The following is a 23,443-nucleotide window of genomic DNA, read 5'->3' as shown; positions in this document are numbered from 1 at the left end:
AAAGGTTCCTTTTAAAACAGACTATGTTTTGAATTTGAGCTTAAATATAAAGCAAAAGCAAGGTGTGTCATTTTCTAAGGGGCTTACCTCCTTCTTTTTAACTAAAGAAACAAACATTATACAGATCTGTGGCTGATCCAAGGTATTGCTTTCTCACAGATAAAGCATTAAACAAATAAGGAAAACATCTGAATTTAAAAGGTACACAATTTGACCCCAGTAGGGTTCCACATTTCAACTTAAACAGCATTTTGTTTCTCCAAAGCTTAAAAACAAAACAAAAAAAATCTCACCTCTCTCTTTTCTGAAGAAGTTCTTATAGAAGGAGGAATATTTGGTTGATGGAAGAGTTATTTTGCTTGTTAGTTAGCACAGCAGGATTTGACTGATGTATCATAGGGTTTATTTTCTTTGACTCATAATGCCATGTGGTCGACAGGGTATTTCTACACCATTCCTATGACATCTCTATTTCAGAGACGTGGTGTCCCTGAATATAATACTTATCAAGCTGTAATGCTGAAAAGAGCTCCTTAAAACTCCAAGAATACATACCTTTCCATATTCTAAATAGTCAGTGCCATGTATCTTCAATCTGTATCATGTAATTCATTGAGAAACAATCATCACTTTTAGCAACCTCAGTTTTTATTAATTTTTTAGTGTGGGTTAACGTAACTGTATTCACACACAGTGGACCAAATCTGATTGCTTTTTTCTTGTTTCCAGAGACCAAACTTGAAACACATGAAAAAGCAGCACTAGTATGTGCTCATTTCTAGCAGAGATGGGCCCTTACAGAGCCCACTAAAAGTAAAAATAATCTACACAGGGGAGAATGAGACTGTCTGCAGAGACCTTTGTCAGGCAGGATGTCTGCATGAACGTATAGACCACTCCCCATAACACGAGGCCACACACCTGTAGTTTCGCCTCCTTGGCTCCTGCAGCTATCCTGGTGTGTCCCCATGTACAACATCATCAAAATAGATGCTATGCTGGGGACACATCAAAATTTAGGATATGTAGATATGTAATACTGACATTTCTTGATATGTAGATATGCAGTGCTGACATTTCTAGTGCTATGAAGCTTTTACAGTTACTGGGTTTTCATGACAAGTTTAAACCTCTAAATGAGGATTCAGTGGTAATTTTAGATCTAGCTGTTCGAGATAAGCCATTACAAAAAGCAATGGGATTCAGATCGCCCCATACTACATTTATGCATGAGACTAGTTTAGTCTATAAAGTGTTCTTCTGCTTTGTAAGTCGGCTAAAATATAAAAAGCTGAACTGCTCTGTCCTAACATTTTGAACAGGCATGAAACCACAATCTTAAGACAGTTAATTTGTTTTTCCATTTACTAACAAGTTTCCCAAGAATCAGATCACTGTGTTAGCTTCCATAATTCAGAGGTTGTGCATAAAACATCATGGATCAAAAGCACTACTTGTTAGAATGAGGCTTTTACAATGCTTGTTTTCTTTTCTATCTTCCCCCTGCTGTCTAAGGAAGGCAGTCACTCACCAAGTGGCAGAAATGCAAGACAGTTTCCAGCCATGGACAGCTCGTTGAGGCTAGGGAGTTGGCAGAGGTGGCGGGGGACACACCACAGATAATTCCCATCAGCACTCAGGTACTGCAGAGAAAGGCACATATGTAGCCTTTCAGGTAAAGCTATCAAACGATTGGTTGAAATGTCCAAGGTCTGCAGCTCCCTCAGGTCTCCAACTTCTACAATCAAAACATCAAATATTCAGACATGGCATTAATCACTGTATTTCCACAACAATAGGACAAAAAATACAAACTGAAATACAGCTCACAGAAAAACTTTAGATATTTAAATGAACATGGCAGCCTCTACTTAATTTGTTAGCCAACTCCATCCTTCTGCCAGGCCAGCATCCCTAAACCACCACTAGTCTTCTACCACTCCTTGGTTTCTTCACCAATACCAGAATTTGACAACTATCATTTACTGCAAATTCCCTCCAAAATGTATTTGTAACAACTTAATAATATATCATTAACAATTGTTTAAACATTAAGATATCATCACATTTTATGTTTGCACAAGATAAGGGTAAGGCAAACTGGAGTCATCTAAACCTATTTAGAAAAAACAGCCCTCCAAACCACTTAATTTGTAACTGAAGTTCTATACAGACTTCTCTGGATTTTATATTAAAAATATGGTCCAAGCTACACAATTTTAAGTAATTAAATTTCACTGACTTGTAATTACATTTAAAAAGACAAAACTACAAATGTTCAGCAAAGTTTTGGAGATTGACTTTGATGTTACTATGAATGATAAATTCTGGGAGAATAGTTTTCCTATTATTTCAAGTGTATTCAGATCTGCTGCATTCACATAGTTCCCTTTTTCTTGCCAAAATAACTGTATGGAAACCAATTAAAAACAAATAAAGCAGGTTTAAGCTCATCAGTTGTCATGTTTTGGTATTGCCAAGAGCACCATGCTACATATCTGTGCGTTATGATATAAGAACTCTGGCTCAGAACTGAGCCCTTCATTTCTTTTACTTTGAAACTCCCTGGTTACCATTTTCCCCTCAAATCCTTATCTTGGGGAGCAGGTACCAGCTGGGCAACATGTTTAAATATATGGAAAAAAAAGTTTGTGTAAGGTAAATTTAAATAAGAAAGATATCAAATTTCATATATCTGGTTAAATATGGTAATCAATATGAAAAAACTGCAGCCACCAGACATCAAACACTTCATATTTACACACAAAAACTGTCTATTACTTTCATCATTATGTGCTTGAAAGTAAAACTCAATTAATGTAGTTATCTGTAGATTTGCATGCACACACATACAAAAACAATGTGATCCCATTTTCTGACTTTTTATGCTGAGTTATAAATTTTTTTAAAATGTGTATTATTTTTGTTTTCCCCATTAATTTTATGCATAATTACCTATGGATACTATGGACATAAGCACATAATGCATTTTACATTATTTTTTTACAACTAATATAGAAATTGTAGTTTGCGTAAGTATCTCTGAAAAAATACAGCAGAATTTTATTATATGAATACTTATACTAGTAGGCAGTCATCTGTATTTTCTTGTGGAACTGCCTTTGTTACTATAAATATAGGTATAAACAAATGATTGGACGAAAACCAAAATCAGGACAGTGAGTGGAAATTATGAATTCATAAAATAAAATACATAGTTGTAATGCTGTTAGTGAAAATGTTACATACGAATATAAGTTAATATGAACTTTTGTAACATCTGATGATAAAACACTGAATGCATCCAATGAAGTGAGCTGTAGCTCACGAAAGCTTATGCTCAAATAAATTTGTTAGTCTCTAAGGTGCCACAAGTACTCCTTTTCTTTTTGCGAATACAGACTATCACGGCTGCTACTCTAAAACACTGATAGTCTCCTTAAACAGATTCTCCCACCGTTTTCACTTATGTTGGGTTTCATACACATATGTACATAACGTTTCAAGTAACTCTACCAAATATCAACACCAAATGTGCTTAAAAAGAACTACTGGTCATTAGCACTCTTTGTTCTGCAGCCTGGAAGGACTAGGCTAGACTGGGAAAACAGACTGTGTTTAATAATCTGCTAATACATGTTAACTAACATGTTTTACAGTGCAATCTATTTCCCAAGTCTAGACATGCCTTTACTCACTTTTCTGAATGCACAGTTTGTAAATACAAGTTTATAATTACTTCTATTTAAAAAAAACTTTAACTTGAAGAATGTTGCAAACATTTGCACATTGAAGATTTCAAGAACTCTTTATTTTATGTTTCAAATAATGTTCCATAATTGTTTTTGTGGGTAGCAAACATTCTTAACAAAATCTGCAACCCATTTTCACACAAGTAGAATCATTGACTCCAACAGGACTGTTTCTGGGATTAGGATTTGCAGGATTGCTACCCAACTTTCTATTCTGGGAACACTGATGGTGAGATACACATTAAGAAGCAGATTAAAGAGACTGATTGGGGGCGGGGGAAATAACCCTGTTAATTTATATAATTCTTTTCATCCAAAGATTCCAATTAGGTTAGTCATGCCTGACTAACCTAATTGCTTTCTATGAGGAGATAACTGGCTCTGTGGATGAGGGGAAAGCAGTGGACGTGTTATTCCTTGACTTTAGCAAAGCTTGTATCTCCCACAGTATTCTTGCCAGCAAGTTAATGTAGTATGGGCTGGATGAATGGATTATAAGGTGGATAGAAAGCTGGCTAGATCATCGGGCTCAACAGGTAGTGATCAATGGGTCCACGTCCAGTTGGCAGCCAGTATCAAGCAGAATGCCCCAAGGGTCGGTCCTGGGGCCTGTTTTGTTCAATATCTTCATAAATGATCTGGAGGATGGCGTGGATTTCACCCTCAGCAAGTTCACAGATGACATTAAACTGGGCGGAGTGGTAGATATGTTGGAGGGTAGGGATAGGATACAGAGGGACCTAGACAAATTAGAGGATTGGGCCAAAAGAAATCTGATGAGGTTCAACAAGGACAAGTGCAGAGTCCTGCACTTAGGACGGAAGAATCCTATGCGCTGCTACAGACTAGGGACCGAGTGGCGAGGCAGCACTTTGGCAGAAAAGGACCTAAGGGTTACAGTGGCTGAGAAGCTGGATATGAGTCAACAGTGTGCCCTTGTTGCCAAGAAGGCTAATGGCATTTTGGGCTGTATAAGTAGGAACACTGCCAGCGGATCGAGGGACATGATCATTCCCCTCTATTCGGAATTGGTGAGGCCTCATCTGGAGTAGTGTGTCCAGTCCGGGGCCCTACACTACGAGAAGGATGTGGAAAAATTGGAAAGAGTCCAGTGGAGGGCAACAAAAATGATTAGGGGGCTAGACCACATGATTTATGAGGCAAGGATGAGGGAACTGGGATTATTTAGTCTGCAGAAGAGAAGAATGAGGCGGGATTTGATAGGTGCTTTCAGCTACCTGAATTGGGGTTCCAAAAAGAGGATAGAGCTAGACTGTTCTCAGTGGTAGCAGATGACAGAACACTGAGTAATGGTCTCAAGTTGCAGTGGGGGAGGTTTAGGTTGGATATTAGGAAAAACTTTTTCACTAGGAAGGTGGTCAAGCACTGGAATGGGTTACCTAGGGAGGTGGTGGAATCTCCTTCCTTTGAGGTTAAGGTCAGGTTTGATAAAGCCCTGGCTGGGATGATTTAGTTGGGGATTGGTCCTGCTTTGAGCAGGGGGTTGGACTAGATTACCTCCTGAGGTCCCTTCCAACCCTGATATTCTATGATGATTCTATGAAAGCATGCCATAATCTTTCCAGACTATAGGTCTGATCCTTTAGGGTCTTGATTGCTTCCATGAAAGGTGATCAGTGCCGTCAACTCTTATGGCAAGAAGTACTCAGCCCCTTGCAGAACTGGGTTTTGTGCACAGAGAGATTACTTCACCCACTTCTGAATGCAGTCATCTTTCCTCCATGAAGATGGCAGACAGGTTTTTTTCAGGATTAAATACAACTATGGTGAAAGGGGATTAAAAGAAATAAAATAAAAACTACTGCTCTGTCACAGAGTTTTTTGAAATTACAATCAAAGTAGTACTATTTCTGTTAAACAAGAATCCGTTGGGTCCTTATACTCCCTCTGCAGCAGCAGCAGCTAGAAAATTAACTATTCCCAGAGCTCTGCTGGCATTTTCTATGATGCTTGGACCTTAGCAAGTAAACAAAAAAACCTATGTTAATTTCAAGCTCTGTTAGACACAATGGGGAAGAAAGGAGGGAGAAATCAAATAGGTAAAAAGACAAACCGGTAAAGAAAAATGCCATTTTCAAGATTCTAAGAGGGTACTTAAACAAGAGAAAAGTAAAAAGTTGTAATAAAAGTTATATTGGGCTTTGTGTTTTTCAAATTGTTCTGTGACAATATTAAATTTAAAATACATGTTAAACCTTAAAGATTAAGAGAAAAACAGTCTATATTCCCCTCCCTGTGAAAACAATTCTACAGTTATGTGTAGTAAAGAGGGGACAATGGATCCCAGTAAAATACTTGACAGCATCTCTTTATAAAATAATGCTGTCAGCAGGAACAGTTTCTATGTCAAAGTAACAGTACTCTTCAAAACCTTTTCGTTACTCATTTTGATGCTAACAGTGCTCAATTGCTTTTCAATACCTGAACTACACACTGAAAATGAATTACTAAAGCACAGCAACTGCTGAATAGGTGCACAAAAACAACATAAGAAGAACAGTCTCATTTTTAACAGCTCTCTACTCATGACATACACACAAACAAAGCCCTATACTTTCAAACAGTGACAGGAAGTGAGCCACCTACATTCAGCCAAACCACTGACCACATGCAGTCTGTAACAGGCTTGACTATATTCATGCACTAACCTTTCCCTCTGCCACTAAAAACAGTTTTCTAAGGCTATGTCTACAGTACGGACCTTGCAGCGGCACAGCTGAATCATAGAATATCAGGGTTGGAAGGGACCTCAGGAGGTCTACTAGTCCAACCCCCTGCTCAAAGCAGGACCAATTACCTGAACCGCTGTAAGGTCTCTTGTGTAGCCACTCTATGCTGGTGGGAGAGCGCTCTCCCGCCAGCATACAGTAGGAACCTCAGAGTTACGAACACCTCGGGAATGGAGGTTGTTCGTAACTCTGAGATGTTCATAACTCTGAACAAAACATTATGGTTGTTCTTTCAAAAGTATACAACTGAACAGTGACTTAATACAGCTTTGAAACTTTACTATGCAGAAGGAAAATGCTGCTTTTAACCATCTTAATTTACATGAAACAAGCACAGAAAGTTTCCTTATATGGTCAATTTTTTTTTAAACTTTCCTTTTTTTTAATATAGTGGCTTATGTTTAACAAGGTACTGTACTGTGTTTTCCTTTTTTTTCCCCCCCGCTCTCACTGCTGCTGCCTGACTGCGTACTTTCAATTCCAAATGAGGTGTGTGGTTGACCAGTCAGTTCGTAACTTTGGTGTTCGTAACTCTGAGGTCCTACTGTAAATAAGCCACCTCCCAACCAGCAGCAGTAACTATGTTGGTGGGAGAGTCTACACCGGTGCTTTTGTCGGTGAAAGTTATGTTGGTCAGGGGTGTTTTCTTCACAACTCTGACCAACAAAAGTTTTGTTGACAAAAGTGCTAGTGTAGACATAGCCTTAGAAGGGCAATGTGGAAACTGAGAGCCCAGTCTCTCAGCCCCGCTGGTAGCTCCCTGCCAGAAGCCCGACTTCCCCACAGGCTCCGACCTGGAAGTGGGGTCCAGCCACCCAGGCTTCTTGTGTCAGCTCCCAGCTAGGAGCAGGGTCCAGCCACCCAGTTCTCTAGGAGAGTGGGGGGCAGCTGGGTAGAGCTGCCCAGCTTTCTTGTCAATTTCACTGCTGTAATAACAGCCAACATCCAATGTAAGGAATGCAGAGTCTACACAAACACTGCATCGCCCTAACTACACTGACATAAGCCCTACACCTCTCACTGAGGTGGTTTAAAGATGTCGGCATAGCAGGGGAGTTACATCGGCGGGAGGAGCATTTCGGTGTGTATACCTCCACTGTTTTGTCAACAAAAGCTGACTTTTCCTGACAAAACTGTGTAGTGTAGACAAGGCCTTAGTCTTTCCTATGTCTCTAGATTTGACTTCACAGTGGCGCACACATACATGTTGATAGTTTGCACCTAATGGGTTCTAAAACTGCCAGTGCTCACTGTAATTAAATTCACTTTTCCCTCTCTCTTTCCATCCTTGGAAAGTAGTTTTCATAACTTCCTTAATTAACAAGATCCTGATTACTGTGGTTTCTCAGACCAACTACTCAGCCATATACATCCTTCTAAAGGATAAAGGGGGAAAAAGCTGTAACCAATCGGGATTATGTTACCAAAAGAAAAACCACCAACATAGGTTTATGCATCTTTTGATATAAAAAAAATTCTAAAATGAGTATTGGTGTAATCTTAAAAATGAGAAATCAAGCCCTTATGAACACTCCCCAGAAATTTCCAAAATTAAAAGTTATTTGGAAAAACTGTTATATCCCTGAGATAGTATTACTCTGAATTTTCACAATTACATATAGGAATAGAGTTTGCACCACCTCTCCCACCCCTCAAACTGAACACTTTATTGCTTATTCAAGTAACATTAACGCTAGTTTCTAGCATTTAATTTCCGTGATTTAAAAGAAATAAACTGGAGTTATCCATCTTGTGGGAGTTTACAAGTTTTGCCAAAGACAAGTAGTTCCTTGAACCACAATAGGGATGACGTCCGCATACCTGCATAATTCAGAAGTGACTCATACAATTTTGCTTAAACCTTCAGAATTATTTCATCTTTCTATGGTTGCCCTGGACCAAAGTTTCATCCAAAAGGAATTTGAGAACATTACAAGTAACTGCAAAGGGAGGTACTCTAAGAAGGAATCTAGAACTCAATCTTAGATATGTAGAAGGTGCTACCAGTGAACGTATTGTGTGAATTTTGTGTCTGAAAAATTTCCTGCCAGCCTTCGCCAATGTGAATATAAGATGCACTTCCTTATCATGGCACTATGGGGACATTTGTTATCTTACAGCAAACAACACTACAATACAGAACAGCTGTTTAAACTTTATTAGTTGTTCCCATTTGGTTATCACCATTACCAGCTTTATGCTCCATGTAAAATGCAGAATTATGTATACAAGTTCAAATAACTAGGAACTTCATTTACATCAGACCTGGACTGACTCAAAAGGAATTTAAAAACAGCTTTTAGCTGGTTATAGCAGAGATGACCCGTACCTGCCAATATTGGGAGTGGGGGTTGGGGGAGAGGGCAGAGAGGGCAATAACTTTAGCAGAGGTTATTGAACATGCTCATTCCATGTGAGCATACTCAATACAAGCCAAGCAGCAAATCGGGGTGCTGGGGGGGTACATGACCCTGTGTCCCTACCATGGGTTGCTTCTGGGTTAAGCCAATATTATATACCTTTACATATCACATTTAATGGCCTATCCAGCAGATCACATTTTGCCATTTTTAAATATTTAAACTTTTCTAGCACAAATTGGCACTTATGACAGTTCTATGCCACCTTCAAATAGGCAGAGTTTGACCACTAATGAGAGATGGTATAATTAGATTTGAGGGGAAAAAACGGGGGGGAAAAGAATCACATTTACATTTTATCACTGATGTTACAGAGTTTAAAAAGTTTCACGTTTCTCGTCTGTAAGAGACTCACGATAAAATGACCTTATTCTCCATTTTTGCTACATAACTTAACATTTGTGGCATCACTAGTTTAAAAAAAAAAAAAGAGAGAGAGAGAGAGATACTATAGAGCAGTGGTTCCCAAACTTGTTCCGCTGCTTGTGCAGGGAAAGCCCCTGGTGGGCCAGGCCGGTTTGTTTACCTGCCGAGACCGCAGGTTCGGCTGATCGCGGCTCCCAGTGGCCGCGGTTTGCTGCTCCAGGCCAATGGGGGCTGATAGAAGCGGTGCGGGCCAAGGGAAGTACTGGCTGCTGAGGGAAGTACTGTAAACAACCGGCCTGGCCCGCCAGGGGCTTTCCCTGCACAAGCAGCGGAAAAATTTTGGGAACCACTGCTATAGAGGATAAGTACAAGTTGTGATACCAAGGGTTCTCAGGACAAATATTTTGGTATTCTGTTCTCATACTTTTTCCTAAAATACTTTAATGAGCTTTAGGAAAAACAAATAAATATGCACATATACACATCCAAATCATTGTAATTTATTTACTGCTAGCTAGTAAGTCTGTTGTGAAAAGTGATACTTCTATGTTTGTTAATATCAATTATTAAGCCCTGGCAAGCCTGGGGACAAATTAAGCCCTGAATGGAGGGCCAGGTGAGGCAACAGGGGGCTGGAGCCTGAAGCCCCATGGCTGGGGAACAGGGCCTGGGGACAGAGCCCGAAGTTGTGCAGACGGAGCCCGCCACCCCACCAACCCAGGGCTGAAGCCCAAAGCATGAGCCCAACTGCCTCTGGGAAGGTGAGGAACTCACTGACTGCCTGCTTCTCCGGCATTGTGACCCAGATGTCTCCAGAGGGGGGGACAGGACCCAACCCCTGATGGCAGCCCCAGCAACCAACATCAAGGCGGTGGCATCCAGGAGCAACAGGGAGGGGCCACTACTTTGTCCCCCGGCCCCATCACAGCCCAGGAGGCTGTGGCTGCAAGAAAAGCCCCTGGTGGCTGCATGTGATCACGGTGGCCGCATTTCAGAAACACGGCCATAGAAACTACTTCATGGACAATTGTCCTTATAGCAACGTTTTGAGCTGAACACCAAAGCAGAGAGCATAGAAGCACTTTAAGGCAGAATCTCTGTAAATGTGTATATCATTTTAAAATGATACTTACACTCCTATTTCCCTGAAAAACTTTGGCAAAAGAAATTGGAAGAGATCAGATATTTTTATGGACAGGTTTGTCTCATATGAATTACTATTTAGCATGTGCATGATAATACCACCTTCAAACCCCTTCTCACAGCCCACTCTTTCACCCCTCTTTTCAGCACTTAGTTGTGTGCCTGTGCCACATTAACAAACATGTTTCAGAGTTAGAAATAAAGAATAGAAAACAAAATCCCAAATAAAGCAGACAATTATATACACACTACAAAAACAGGCTACCTTATACTATGTATATTTCCCCCATCTCTTTTCCACCCTCACGCACTTGTCAGTGTCCTTGTACATCACATCTAACTTAAAATCAAATCACGTTCACCTTCCCATGGAAGGTAGCAGAATACTGAACAGAGTGAGACTATACATGAATAAGGTGAGAAAAAGCTAGTCCTTAAGGCAAAATCCCTTGAGCACATACTTAACCTTAAGTAGATAAGTACTCCCATTGAAGCTGCAATCCCACAATCACTTTTTACTGTATGTAGTGCTCACTACAGTGAACTGCCCCACTGTCGACTCACTAGGTCAGTCAGACTTCGCAACAGCAAGTGCTACACACACTGCCCCTAATTCAGCAAGTAATTTAAGAACACACAACCTCAGTGAATCTAAAAATGGGACAGTTCATGGCATGGTAAGCAATGCACACCAAAGTGTTTGTCTGTAGAGCTCTCAATCTAAGAGCCTAATCCTGCAATAATCCTTTCCCAGAGAAAGAAGTGGGAGAGTGCGCGGGAGGGGCCATTTAGGAACACAGGTTACTCAAATCCATGACATTCACCATCAGTCAGCTTTTAAGGGCAGGGACTGTTTTTATTTTGTGCTTGTATACTCCCTAGTACAATAAGGACCCTAATCCTGAGCAGGGCCTAATAGACGTTATGGTTACACTAGGAAATCTTCTTGTTCTCAGGGTAGCCTGCCACTTTAAGAAACTGGAGTATTTTTGGTGTTGTCTTTCCCAAGAAGGAATTATTTCCTGCACTGAATATTCCTGAGTGGTATGAATGGGAGTATGACATGGAGTGTGAAAGACAGTAAATTATTTTGTTTTCTTTCTTCTGTACTGAGGCAGTGTTTTCTCTCTCTCTGTTTATCCCCCAGAATTAAGAGACTCCCCACACAAGGAAATATTGGTATCAGTTTATCTCTACCAATGCATAGGGCTGCCAACTTTCTAATGGCACAAAACCGAACACCCTAGCCCTGCCCTTCCCTGAGGCCCTGCCCCTGTCCCACCTCTTCCCTGAGGCCCCGTCCCCACTCATGACTTTCCCCCTCCCTCAGTGGCTCGCTCTCCCCCACCCTCGCTCACTTTCACTGGGCTGGGGCATGGGGGTTGGGTGCGGGAGGGGGTGAGGACTCCGGCTGGGGGTATGGGCTCTGAGGAAGGGCCAGGGATGAAGGGTTTGGGGTGCAGGAGTGGGCTCCAGACTGGGACTGAGGAATTCAGAGTGTTGGAGGGGGCTGTGGGTTGAGGTACAGGAGGGAGTGAAGGCTCTGGTGTGGGGGTGCGGCTCAGGGGTGGGGCCAGGGATGAGGGGTTTGGGTGCAGGTGGGGGTTCCGGGCTGGGACAAGGGCACAGGCTTACCTTGGGCGAATCCCACTCAGTGGCACAGCGGGGCTAAGACAGGCTAGTCCCTACCTGTCCTGGCACCATGCTGCACCCCGGAAACGGCCTGCAGGTCCGGCTCCTCGGCGGGGGGGGCAAGGGTCTCCGTGCACCACTCTGGCCCGCAGGCACTGCCCCTCCAGCTCCCATTGGCCACAGTTCCCCGTGGCCCCCTCGCCTAGGAGCCAGACCTGCTGGCCACTTCCGGGGTGCAGCGCAGAGCCAGGACAGGTAGGAACTAGCCCACCTTAACCCCGCAGCACCACTGACCTGACTTTTAACGGCCCAGTCAGCACCGCCACCAGGGTCCCTTTTCGACCAGGCGTTCCAGTTGAAAACCAGACACCTGGCAACCCTACCAATGCATATCTCCAGGGTAGATGAACTGGTATATGAGTTTACCTCATATAATCCCCATAATATACCTGTGCAGCCCACATACACTGAGGAACTGCATTGGTTTGAATATCACCCATATAGACCAGTGCTTAAAAAAAAAAAACCTAATAGGCAAATATAACAAGCTGATGTGGGAACTGGTGGTTGCCTGGCTACAGCTAGCTAGTCAACTAGCCCATCCTTGATTACATCACAGGTGCAGCAAACTGGTAAATCACCAAGAACCTGAGACGGGAAACAAGGAAATGAGCAGGAACCCTCAGGAGAAAGTGAGGCTGGCCCACAACGCTTTGGAGTGAGGACCTTAAGCCAGACCTGATTAGTAAACCTCATAGCACTTCTGGGCCAAATATTTATGCTAATTTTCTTGCTATTCTTTTGTCCCCATATTGGGGAAGGTTAATTTTATTTATTTTTTATCTTGTTTGGTCTGGAGCACCTTTTCCTTTAAAAAGAAAAACCTCTGCTTCTTGGTCTCTGTGACAAATAGCATCAGGGTAGGATCCCCCAAATTACTTTAGACTTCTAATTATTCCAAGCAAAGACCCATCTATTATGACTGTCATAACTCATGATGCATCCAGATCGGAGCAGAAAGATTTGTTTTCTCCTTTTCTCTAGATTTGAAGAAAGGTACAAAATGCAACCCACTAACACCACACGTCATAACGGTTGGCTTTTCATTTTTTAATGAAAGAAAACTATTCTCCTGGTCAAGCAAGGTTATGCCTATGCATGTTACTATTGGATATGCAAAGAGTGGCAGATTTTCACACTTCCCTGGAGGAAGAATGTTGCCTCCACATCAAATCTCAACCATGAGACCTGTGGAGTGGCAATTCAAAAAACGCTCTTCTGCTCAGAAGCAGAGTGTAATACTAGTGGGGTCACCAGGCTGATTTTAAAATACTGTTAGAGGACATTTTCTTTTCATAACTAGGACTCTAAATCAACACACAAGGTGAAAACTGAACTCTTCTCTTGTTGCACCTTCTTTCACTGGATAAACTGGAAGAAGAGAGTTCCTTAACTCTCAGTAAGCACCACAGTAACTTCAGATATGAGATTTGGCCAAAGGAAACATTCCTTGTGAACAAAACAGCAGTAAAGCTGCAGAGCTTCCTAAGTGAGTATTTGAAATTAAGATGAACCATCAAGAGGAAGGTAGCTGGCCCAAGACAATGCATTTAGGATAATATGGCCTGATTTTTGGAGGGGCAGAGAGCAATCACAACTCTTGTTGAAATCAATGGGAGCTGCTGCTGCTCAGCATCTCTGAAAATTAGGCCAGAAAGTCTTTCTATTTTACTAGCAATTGCCCCCTTTTCAGTCATTTGGAATTGCATTCCTCCAAGCACATAAATGGGTAGTCATAGTCCACAAAACTCACACATTAAAGATACACAATACAATTACTAACTGGAATACACTGCTTAAACATGCTGTGTGTTAATGATTCCAAGTAAGAATTGTTAATTCAATGCAGACATGGCCATGGCCCTTAATGTTAATAAAAGAAAGAAACATGAACACAGGTATCCAACTCCACGTTTGTGATGCATGCAATGAAGAAAGTCACCACTTAATGCCTACAGTTTTACACATTTGTTTTGAAGGGTTTTTCACTTAGTTTTCATGGCATGAAATGCCTATTTTGCTTTAAATTCACTTAATAGATTAGTTGAAAAAGGATGCCAATAATTCAGTGATTTTTTTTTAAAAAAATCCTCTCAGCAATACATGTAACTGAAAAAGTCAAAGTTCTTTTGCATTAAGACCACCAACTTTGGGGTGAGTGTTATGATTTCTATATTACTTGTTTTTGTTCGGGTTCTACAGATAGAATAACTTTGTTTTTCAAGTTTCCTGAGTAATTATGGCCTACTGGTAAATTTCATTTGCCAAATGCACACATAAAAACCAACCGCACATTGGTCAAGCTAATCATCCTAATTTAAGGCAAGCTTGCAAGAAACAACTGAAAAGACCCAAGTGGCTTCATGGATCAGTTTTATTTTTCGAGACTAAAGGGTTCTATAAATGAGCTCATATCATTCAGCTCTTAAGAAATACAGTACTATGAAATAACATGGAAAGAAACTAGGGCTCCAGGCCTGATCTTCATTCAAGCACATAAGCCACACATGGGAGCGCAGGTCACTTAGTTCCATTCAGCCAGCAGTTTCTTGAAACAAATGTAGTTTATTAAGAAAGATATTATAATTAAAAATATATTATGCTCTTAACTTAGGAATAGATTTTATAAGCGTACCTAAGAATCTCCATATATTGTTAAGAGAAAAAGTGTAAGTATTATTTTTCTTCCAAACATAGTGGCCAAACAATCTCTAGAGATTTGTTAGCTATCATTTAATTTTGGCTAGGAGACAGAAAGTTTGCAACCATATATTAAGGCCAGATCTACAGTACAAAATTTTGCCGGTGTAGTTGTCTTGGTCAGGGGTGTGATCTGTGACTGACAGCAGTGTCAGCAAAAGCCCCTAGTATAGATGCAGTTGTACCAGCAAAACTTCATTTTTGCAAGAATAGCTTTTTTTGCTTGGGGGGGTAGAATAAGCTATGCCGACAAAAGCGCAGTTTTGCCAGTATAAGCTGCCTCCGCACTAGGAGTGCTTTACAAGTGCAATATATTGGTATACCTACACTGTCAAAGCATTCCTATTAGAGATCTGACCTTAATTTCTCCTCCAGTTTCATACACTTACAACTTTACAAAATAATTATGTTTTGCTCTGAAACTATTCATGCTTGATCTCTGTTCAAAGTGAGGTTCTCTAAAACTCTAGGGGGGAAAAAAAACTACCCCACACCTTGCTCTCTAAATATATATAAATAGCAACCACCATCCCCCACCCTATAAACAAACACAACTTAAATAAAAACAAAACACTGACTTTAAGCATGGGTATCAATTCTGCAAACACTTAAACAAAAGCTTAAATTTACACATACAGATAGTCCCATGCACATTTGCAAGATTGGGGTCTTGGCATCTAAGGAGGTCTCTCTAAAGAGTTCAGCTTTGTCCAGTTTTTTTTTTCTTTTTTTTGGGGGGGAGGATGTTATGTAACAGTTTTAAGGGACTGAAAAGTCATTTCATAACATCGTGAAGAGCATCTGCTATGAAATCCCCCCAAAAAATATCAAAATGAGCCATTCTCCATCACCACCGATTTGTCACACGCATGGACTGTTTTTGTTTGCTGACAGATCAAGTAGCATGAAGGAGACTGTTAACGTCACAGTGCCACACAATTAATAGCCTTACCCTGTATGTACTTCCTCTCATAAAAACAAATCCAGAACGCCTCCCTCTCCCCAAAAGAAAAACTGCTCAAACTTCAAAAAGTCACAGGCATGAAATGTCAGACTCCCAAAATTTCAGGATGTTTTCAAAATTTTTGCTGCATTTTAAAATGTGCATATTTTAAACTTTCATTTAAAAAAAAGTACATTTCTTTCTTTTTCCTGTACCAAGATATAGGCATCACAATATAAACAATTATGCTAATGCCAGCTACACCCGACACAGAACTAGCAACTGTGAACCCTTCATTTGTCACTTCTAGACTGGTCTACTGCAATGCGTTCACCTAGTGGCCAATCTTAAAGGCCACCCAGAAGGCAGAGCATGCAGTGGCCCACCTAAGCAGGACCAACAAATACAACCACATTACACCAGTACTCTGCACTCTATATTAATGCCCTAGCTCAGCAGGGATGTTTCTATTGCTAGTTCCTTCTTTAGGTTTGATCTTGCATGCACCACCAAGAAACATTCTTTCTAAGATCAGGCTTAAATGGAAACTCATCACCATCAGAGGGCACTGCGAGACAAACATATTTAGCTTGTATTTAACATACGTTTTTCCACACAATGTATTTAATCTAACTAGCCCTCTAAATTGTTCTCTCAGTTGTTTCTTGTAAGCCTGCCTTAAAATAAGATGATTACCTTGTCCATGGACTTCTGGTGTAAACACATATATGAAATACATAAAAAGGTTTGGAATCAGGCAATCAGACTCTGACTTTTACTTTCGCCAATGGCATTATTTTGCGTTGGCAGACAACCTATATGCTGACGTGTTAAAATCCAGTTGTTCTCCAGAAGCTACTGGAAAAGGTGACCTTATGTCAGGCACCACTGGATTAGAGGTTAGAAAGCATATCCCCATCAATAATTTATTTTTGTAAGACCTAGTATTCAAATGGAAAGGCAAAACAGCAATCAAACTCCTCCCTTCCTAAAACTAAGGTGTACGTGTAAGGTGTATGTGTGTGTGTCTCTCCATATTTGCACGCGCAAACTGCCTTGTTTTAGCCCCTAGGTATGTTACTCAGAACTTGACTGTTGCCAGCCACCACATGCAAGAACATGGGCATCAGCTCCAAAGAGGAATGTTTTCTGTGCTCTCAGGAGGAGAAAAAGACTCAAGAGATAAAAACAAAACTCTGAAACCTAACAAGACTACAGTAGCTTAGTAAATATTACATACAAAAATCTAGAATACTCAAGTTGCAAAAATCTCAAAAGTTACTTTTATTTATTTAGGTTTGTAATAATAGATACCTATCCAAGGCTCTAGGCCCTCTAATATAAACAACTAGACAGCAAATATAATTAAGTTAAATCTCAGCAGCATTAAAATCAGTTCCACAGAAACTCAATCAGCTAGCCAGCAACCTACTTGTACATAATATTGGAAGTATACCCTCAGCAAGCCACAAAAATCTCAGTATGTGGGCTATTTTGGACATGGATGGGAGAGCACGTTGCAGAATTTCAGAGCCCTCACAGAGGATGCCATGCCAGCTGTCCTCCCTCTTTTATAACAAGAAGCATCCATCTTGGTGGCCTCTGCTGTGGCAGTATGGCATGAGGAGAGAGGTAATCTTTCAGATAGTTCAGAAGTGCCAGATTTAAATGTACTTGTGCAACCTTAATTCAGCTTCCATGTGCATTAGGGTTGCCAACTTTTTAATGGCACAAAACTGAACACCATTGCCCACCCTTCCCTGAGGCCCGGCCCCTTCTCACTCCATCCCCCTCCCTCTGTCGCTTGCTCTCCCCCCACCCTCACTCATTTTCACTGGGCTGGGGCAGGGGTTGGGGTCCGGGAGTGGGATGAGGGCTCCAGCTGGGGATGCGGGCTCCGGGGTGGGGCCAGAAATGAGCGGTTCAGGGTGCAGGAGGGGGCTCAGGGCTGGGGTGTGGAAGGCAGTGCGGGCTCCTGGAGGGAATTTGGGTGCAGGAGGGGGTTCAGGACTGGGGCAGGATGTGGAGGGGCTGCAGGCTCTGGGAGGGAATTTGGGGTCCAGGAGGGGGCTCCAGGCTCTGGGCTAGGGATGCAGGCTCCAGGATGGGGCCAGAAATGAGGGGTTCAGGGTACAGAAGGCTGCTCTGGGCTGGGGCTGAGGCAGGGGGTTAGGGTGTGGTGAGGGTGAGGGCTCCGGGCTAGGGCCGGGGATGTAGGGTTTGGGGTATAGGATGGGGCTCCGGGCTGGGGTAGAGGAGTTCAGCATGCAGGAGGGGATTCCAAGCTAGGGCAGGGGTTTGGGCAAAGGAGGGAATTTGGGGTGCAGACTCCAGGAGGGAGATCAGGGCTGGGGTAGGGAGTTGCGGTGTGCAAGGGGTTTCGGGGTGCAGGCTCCAGGAGGGAGTTTAGGTGCAGGAGGGGCTCAGGGCTGGGGTGTGGGAGGGGGACAGGCTCCTAGAGGGAATTTGGTTGCGGGAAGGGGTGCAGGGCTGGAATGCAGGCTCCAGGAGGGATTCTGGGTGCAGGAGGGGGCTCAGGGCTGGAGCAGAGGGCTGGGATGTGGGAGGGGGTGCGTGGTCCGGGAGGGGATTCAGGGTGCAGGCTCTGGGCACACAGGAGGCTCAGAGAGGCCTGGGAACACGCCCAGTGCATTTGCTATGTAAGTAGTTCTATGGGTCCAGGCATGCTCAGCAGAAACGTGTGAAAGTTCACCTACTGCTAGCACACCTGCTTGTGGCCAGGCATGGTATAGTGTCTCTCTCACTGTCTGGAACTTCCTGCCAATGGCTGCTCTGGTCTTTTGGTGGTTTGCCTCTTCCCATAACTCAGCCTTCTGACCAAATCAGAATTTACTCCACTCCTTCTGGGGTAACAAAGTCCTACAAATAAACAGTCCAATACCCTTATAACAAGGCCTCACACTCTATTCTCAGGCATCTCTGTCATCCTTGTGCCCTTCTTTGGGCTCACGGCTCTTTGGTAGTGGTTAATAGAGGAACCTGGGCTCTCTCACTATATAGGGTTCCAGCAGAGAGACCCTATCATCAACAGCCAAGGCCTGCTCCTTTGGACTACTTGCTGCAGCTTCCCTGGGCTTCTTTCTACCGGGGCCTGCCTGAGTACATCTACACAGCAGCTAGGAGCGAGCCTCCCAGCCTGGGCAAAGAGACTCGCACTAGCAGGGCTTGAGCTAGTGTGCTAACATGGACATTGTGGCTCTGATGGCAGCTGGGACTCTCAAGCTCACCTGACCCTCCTGGGTCTGAGATCAAATGGCCATCCCAAGTCTCTGACATCCACAACCCTATTTTTAGCATGCTAGCTTAAACCCAGTTAGCGTGAGTCTGTCTACCTGAGCTGGAAGGCTCACTTCCAACTGCAGGAGTGGACACACCCTGAGAGTCCTGGCCCTGAGAGAAGGGTGAGCCTAGAGAAGCTGTGGAGGAAAAGGCAAGAGAGGGCATGTCTACACTGCAATAAGAGAGCTGCAGCATGGCCATGGCTGGCCTGGGTCAGCTGACTCAGGCTCACAGGGCTCGGGTGCAGAGCGATCAAATCGCAATGCAAATGTTTGAAATTGGCCTGGAGCCCAGGTTCTGAGACCACACGAGGGGGAAGGGCCTCAGAGCCTGGGCTCCAGCCCAAGACCAAATGTCTACACTGCAATTTTATACCCCTGCACCAGTGTCCTGTGAGCTCAAATCTACTGACCTGAGCTCTGAGACTCAGTGCTAGGGTTTTTATCGTAGTGTAGACATATCCTCAAGGCCCTGCCCTGGAATCACCTAACAAACATCCCAAGATAGAAGTATATGAACACAAACCAATGTCCAAATCCTGCCCTTCGATCAAGGTTTACCACTGGAGCCTGCTCCACTCTCAGTGGCTGTTGTCTCTCTTGACAGCTTGCCAGCCTTCTCTGCTCAACCAAGGACCCCAGGGCTAACTCTCCCTCTGCCCCAGGCTTCCTTCTCACAGCCTCTCTATTCTCAGAGAGTGACTGCAGACTCTCCTGCTCTCAACTTCCCGTTTGTAGTCTCAGTTATGCTTGGTTCTCCCTCCAGGTGCAGCCTAGTGTGTGAACTGGCCATTGTGGGGTACATATCCCATCACACAATGGAATGTTCAGTGATTTTAGCAGCAATCTTTACAGAGCATGATCAAATGCTGATTTGCAGAGGTTTATAACTCAGTCAAAATTCAGGGCATTTTCATGGAGATAGTACAAGGTACCTCACTAGTATGCAGGCTATCCCCTTGCCAAATTTTAAGTTCTTGCTCCAAACATGGAGGTGTTAAGTATTTTTAAAGAAATTAATGGAAAACGCTTATACTGGCAAAAATGGTTTTTCCCCCCCTAACTTTTTCTGAAACTTTCCAAAAAACTTCATCCTGAGGCAGAGTGGAAGCATGAAAATGTGCAGATCAACTAATTAGTTTGGCAAAATTATAAGTAACTGAAAATAGGGGCTTATAATGGAAAGTGTTAGGCTACTTTAACAATAGACATCACTACCAGCTCCACCCAGAATGCCAAAAAAACCTGTTACCAGCACAACTATATTTAGTAATCAAATCATCTGAAACAATTTATAAACAGTTACCGTTTCTTTTCTCACAACACACCTGGAAATCAAAGAACCTATGCAAATAAACTGTGGTAACTTTGATTTGAAAATTTATATAGAATTATACAAATAAATCACCACCACAACTGCTCAAACAAAGCAAAACTAGAACAAATTAAAATATCAGTTATGTAGCTTTTAATTCCTGTTTAACTGTTTTTCCAGATCACACATATCCAGCTGGATAGGAACAAGAGTGACCAAGAAAACATAAGGAAACTTTTTCCTGATGTGACCAACACAGGGATACACAGCGTTCTCATTGGTAAAAAGAAAAGCTAAGGGAGCAATTACAGTTTTCAATTCAAATACCCCTTCTGGCACCACTGATAGTTATATTTCTGTCTTTGACACAGTTATAAGCAAGTACTTCCCATGACTTTCAAAAGCAAATTCACAATATTCTGATCAGTATGTGAAAAACAATCCCATTTGAGCTTCATTATTTAGGTCTGTGTGCCAAGTCTCATCAATTCTCACGAGCAGAATATATTTTTTTTTTTAAAACAGTCTGTGTAGAAATACATTTTTCAAAATAAAAGAAACAATGCATTGTTTTGATGGCACTGCCTGGAGCTCTTTATCTGATTGTTATCAAAGTATGCTCGAGAATTGATCAAAGCAGCAATGACAACTCAATGTTCTTTAAAATTATGTACCACTGCATAACTAACTTCCCACTCTTGTCTTGTGGCCTCTGGCTCAATGTGTCATTGGGAGTATCCTCAAAGGTCAGTCGATTTCTAAAAACCCTCCATTACACAGTGGCAGCTGTAAAGATGGGAAAGGCTGGAGTGTGGAGACAGGGTAGCTTAAATCTATCAGCCTTACCTCCCATGTGCCACAGGAAAAAAATCACTTATCACTTTTCCCTTCAGGTGCAAGGTTTCTCTCAAAAGTATTATATGTACTATTATTCTGTAAGGAGTTCTTTAGGATGTGGTGGTAGCTTGTCCACATTTAAGAACGAGTCTTGCTTCCCGCTATAAACCTGATAAGAGTCCTTTGGCCCTCTTCCCTTTTTAAAGTACTCAATTTAAAGCACTCACACAGTTTAGAATTTGCCTTGTGTTGTCCGTGGCTGGCAGATAGTTGTTTTTTTAAATCATGTGTGAGGTTATTCAGCCATGCCATTTTATGGATATGGGATACAGAAAAAGGGTGTTCAACATAGTTTGAAAATTCTTCCTTTTTGCCATATCTGCACTACATAAACAACTTTTCTGAAAGACCCCAAACAATGTTTACTGGAAACATCTTGGTGAGATCCAGTGCAGAAAACCAAGTTTGAGATGCTGAAGAGCAATGTATTTCAATGCTAAATTAAATGAGCTTAAATTAATATTTAAATTAAATGTTTCAATGTTAAAAATACATCAGCATCCAGCAAACCTACTCAGGGCCATCTGGGGCTTCAACAGTCCTCATTCTGGTGAGTTCTGAAACCCTCAGATTAACATCTCAGTAACATTGTCCCAATACGTCTTCAAAACACACTCCTCACAGATGGGGGGAGGGGAGGGGGCGAGGGAAAGCTCCACAGGAGCAAGACTCTTGGGCATTGGAGAGCTGAGGCCTGCAATAACCCAACGGGTCAAAGATAATGGAACCAAAGAGGGACAGGAAGCAAAATGTGGCCCTGCATTACTCCCAACAGTAAGTAGAAGGGAGCCTAGCTCCTTAAGTCCTTGGTTAGCCCACAGCTGGGGAAGCCCTTTGCCCTGTTGAAAGCTAAGCTTTTCCAAAGCAGGGGCTCTGCTCCAAAAGGACATAGGAGCTCCACAGGGTAAGCCACTTCCTCAGGCAAGACTCCATACCTAGGCATGTGTACTTTACATTACAAAGAATAATATATACCTTCCAAAAATCACCTTGAAAGGTTCACATCAGTGGAACAGTATGAATCCAGGAGGAATACAAGGAGGAGGAAAAATGAGTAAGTCTCAGGTAGAATGCCCAATAGCCAAAAAAGGGGAACAGAAGCATGTAAAAGGCAGAGAAAAAACAGCAAGTGACTTTGTTGGGTGCCTAGAAACTATGGGGATGGATTTGGTATAATAACCCAGTTACAACAAAATTTGTAACACAAAGACCTTATAAAGCCCTTTCTCCCATGCTCCCAGTAAAGCAGCACTCCTCCAGAGTATTTTAAAATGACTGAAGAAGCACACAAACTTCCTCATCCTGGCATGATGCCCTGGCCTACTGGGAATACACCTTAAGGCTATTAACAGCCACACAGGTGGAGAGATCCTGGCCCAGAGGAACACACACCGCTCAGAAAGTCTGCACATTCCTGCAAAGTTTAACATCCACAAGTGGAGTCCTCCAAAGCCAGGAGCATTCAATGCTTAATAGCTCCACGGGTGCTGACTGGGTGGCTCTTCTCCCCCTTGTTCCACCTGCTGAGTTTAGGAGTTCCCAGTGTTCTTGCCAACTCCATCCCAGTCTAAGGGTACGTCTACACTAGAAATGAACGTCAACCCATATTAGGTCGACTTATAACCACTGCAGTAATTATTGCGGTGGTTCATGTCCACACTACCCTCGGGTCAATGGTGTGCATCCTCACCAGGAGTGCTTCGACTGACCTAAGAGGAGCAGTATGAGGAGCTGAGAGCCTGGTTTCTTGACCCCCTTGGTTTCTTGGCCCCCTTGCCTGCTCACCTCTGGGAGCCCGGTAGCATAGTCAATTTAATGGCTGCAAGCTGTGAAATTGACAAGACATCCGGGCTCCTGGTGGGGAGCAGGCAGGGGCACCAAGAAGCCCCTGGTGGCTTTCCCCTGGCTCCCACCCAGGAGCCACCGGGAAGCCACCCAGGAGCCACCGGGAAGCCACCCAGGGCTTCTCTTCCCCATTCCCTGCCAGGATGGGGGGTGGAGGAGGGGGCAGGAGGAAGCCAGCCGGGGCTTCTTTTCCTGGCTCCCGGAATGGGGCCCCTCAGGCTTCTCACCCTGGCTCCCAGCTGGGAGCCAGCTCTTGCCTAGCTCTCCAGGGGAGCCAGGGGGTTTCTTGTCAATTTCACAGCTCCTGCCATGAAATTGACA

General features: G+C 42.9%; 1 protein-coding gene across 1 annotated transcript in view; it reads right to left on the bottom strand.

Moving 5' to 3' along the window:
- Positions 1 to 23,443, bottom strand: part of LRRC28 (leucine rich repeat containing 28) — a 98,745-nt gene that overhangs the window by 34,761 nt on the left and 40,541 nt on the right. The window contains exon 6 of the mRNA XM_084641069.1: positions 1,532 to 1,738. Coding sequence (XP_084497195.1) covers positions 1,532 to 1,738 — 207 coding nt within the window. The remainder of the gene's footprint in view (positions 1 to 1,531; positions 1,739 to 23,443) is intronic.

This window comes from Lepidochelys olivacea (genome assembly GCF_965140295.1).
Source record: "Lepidochelys olivacea isolate rLepOli2 genome assembly, chromosome: 10".
Lineage (NCBI taxonomy): Eukaryota > Metazoa > Chordata > Testudines > Cheloniidae > Lepidochelys > Lepidochelys olivacea.
Note: the sequence above shows the minus strand (reverse complement) of the source record. Positions and strands in the feature narration are given on the sequence as shown.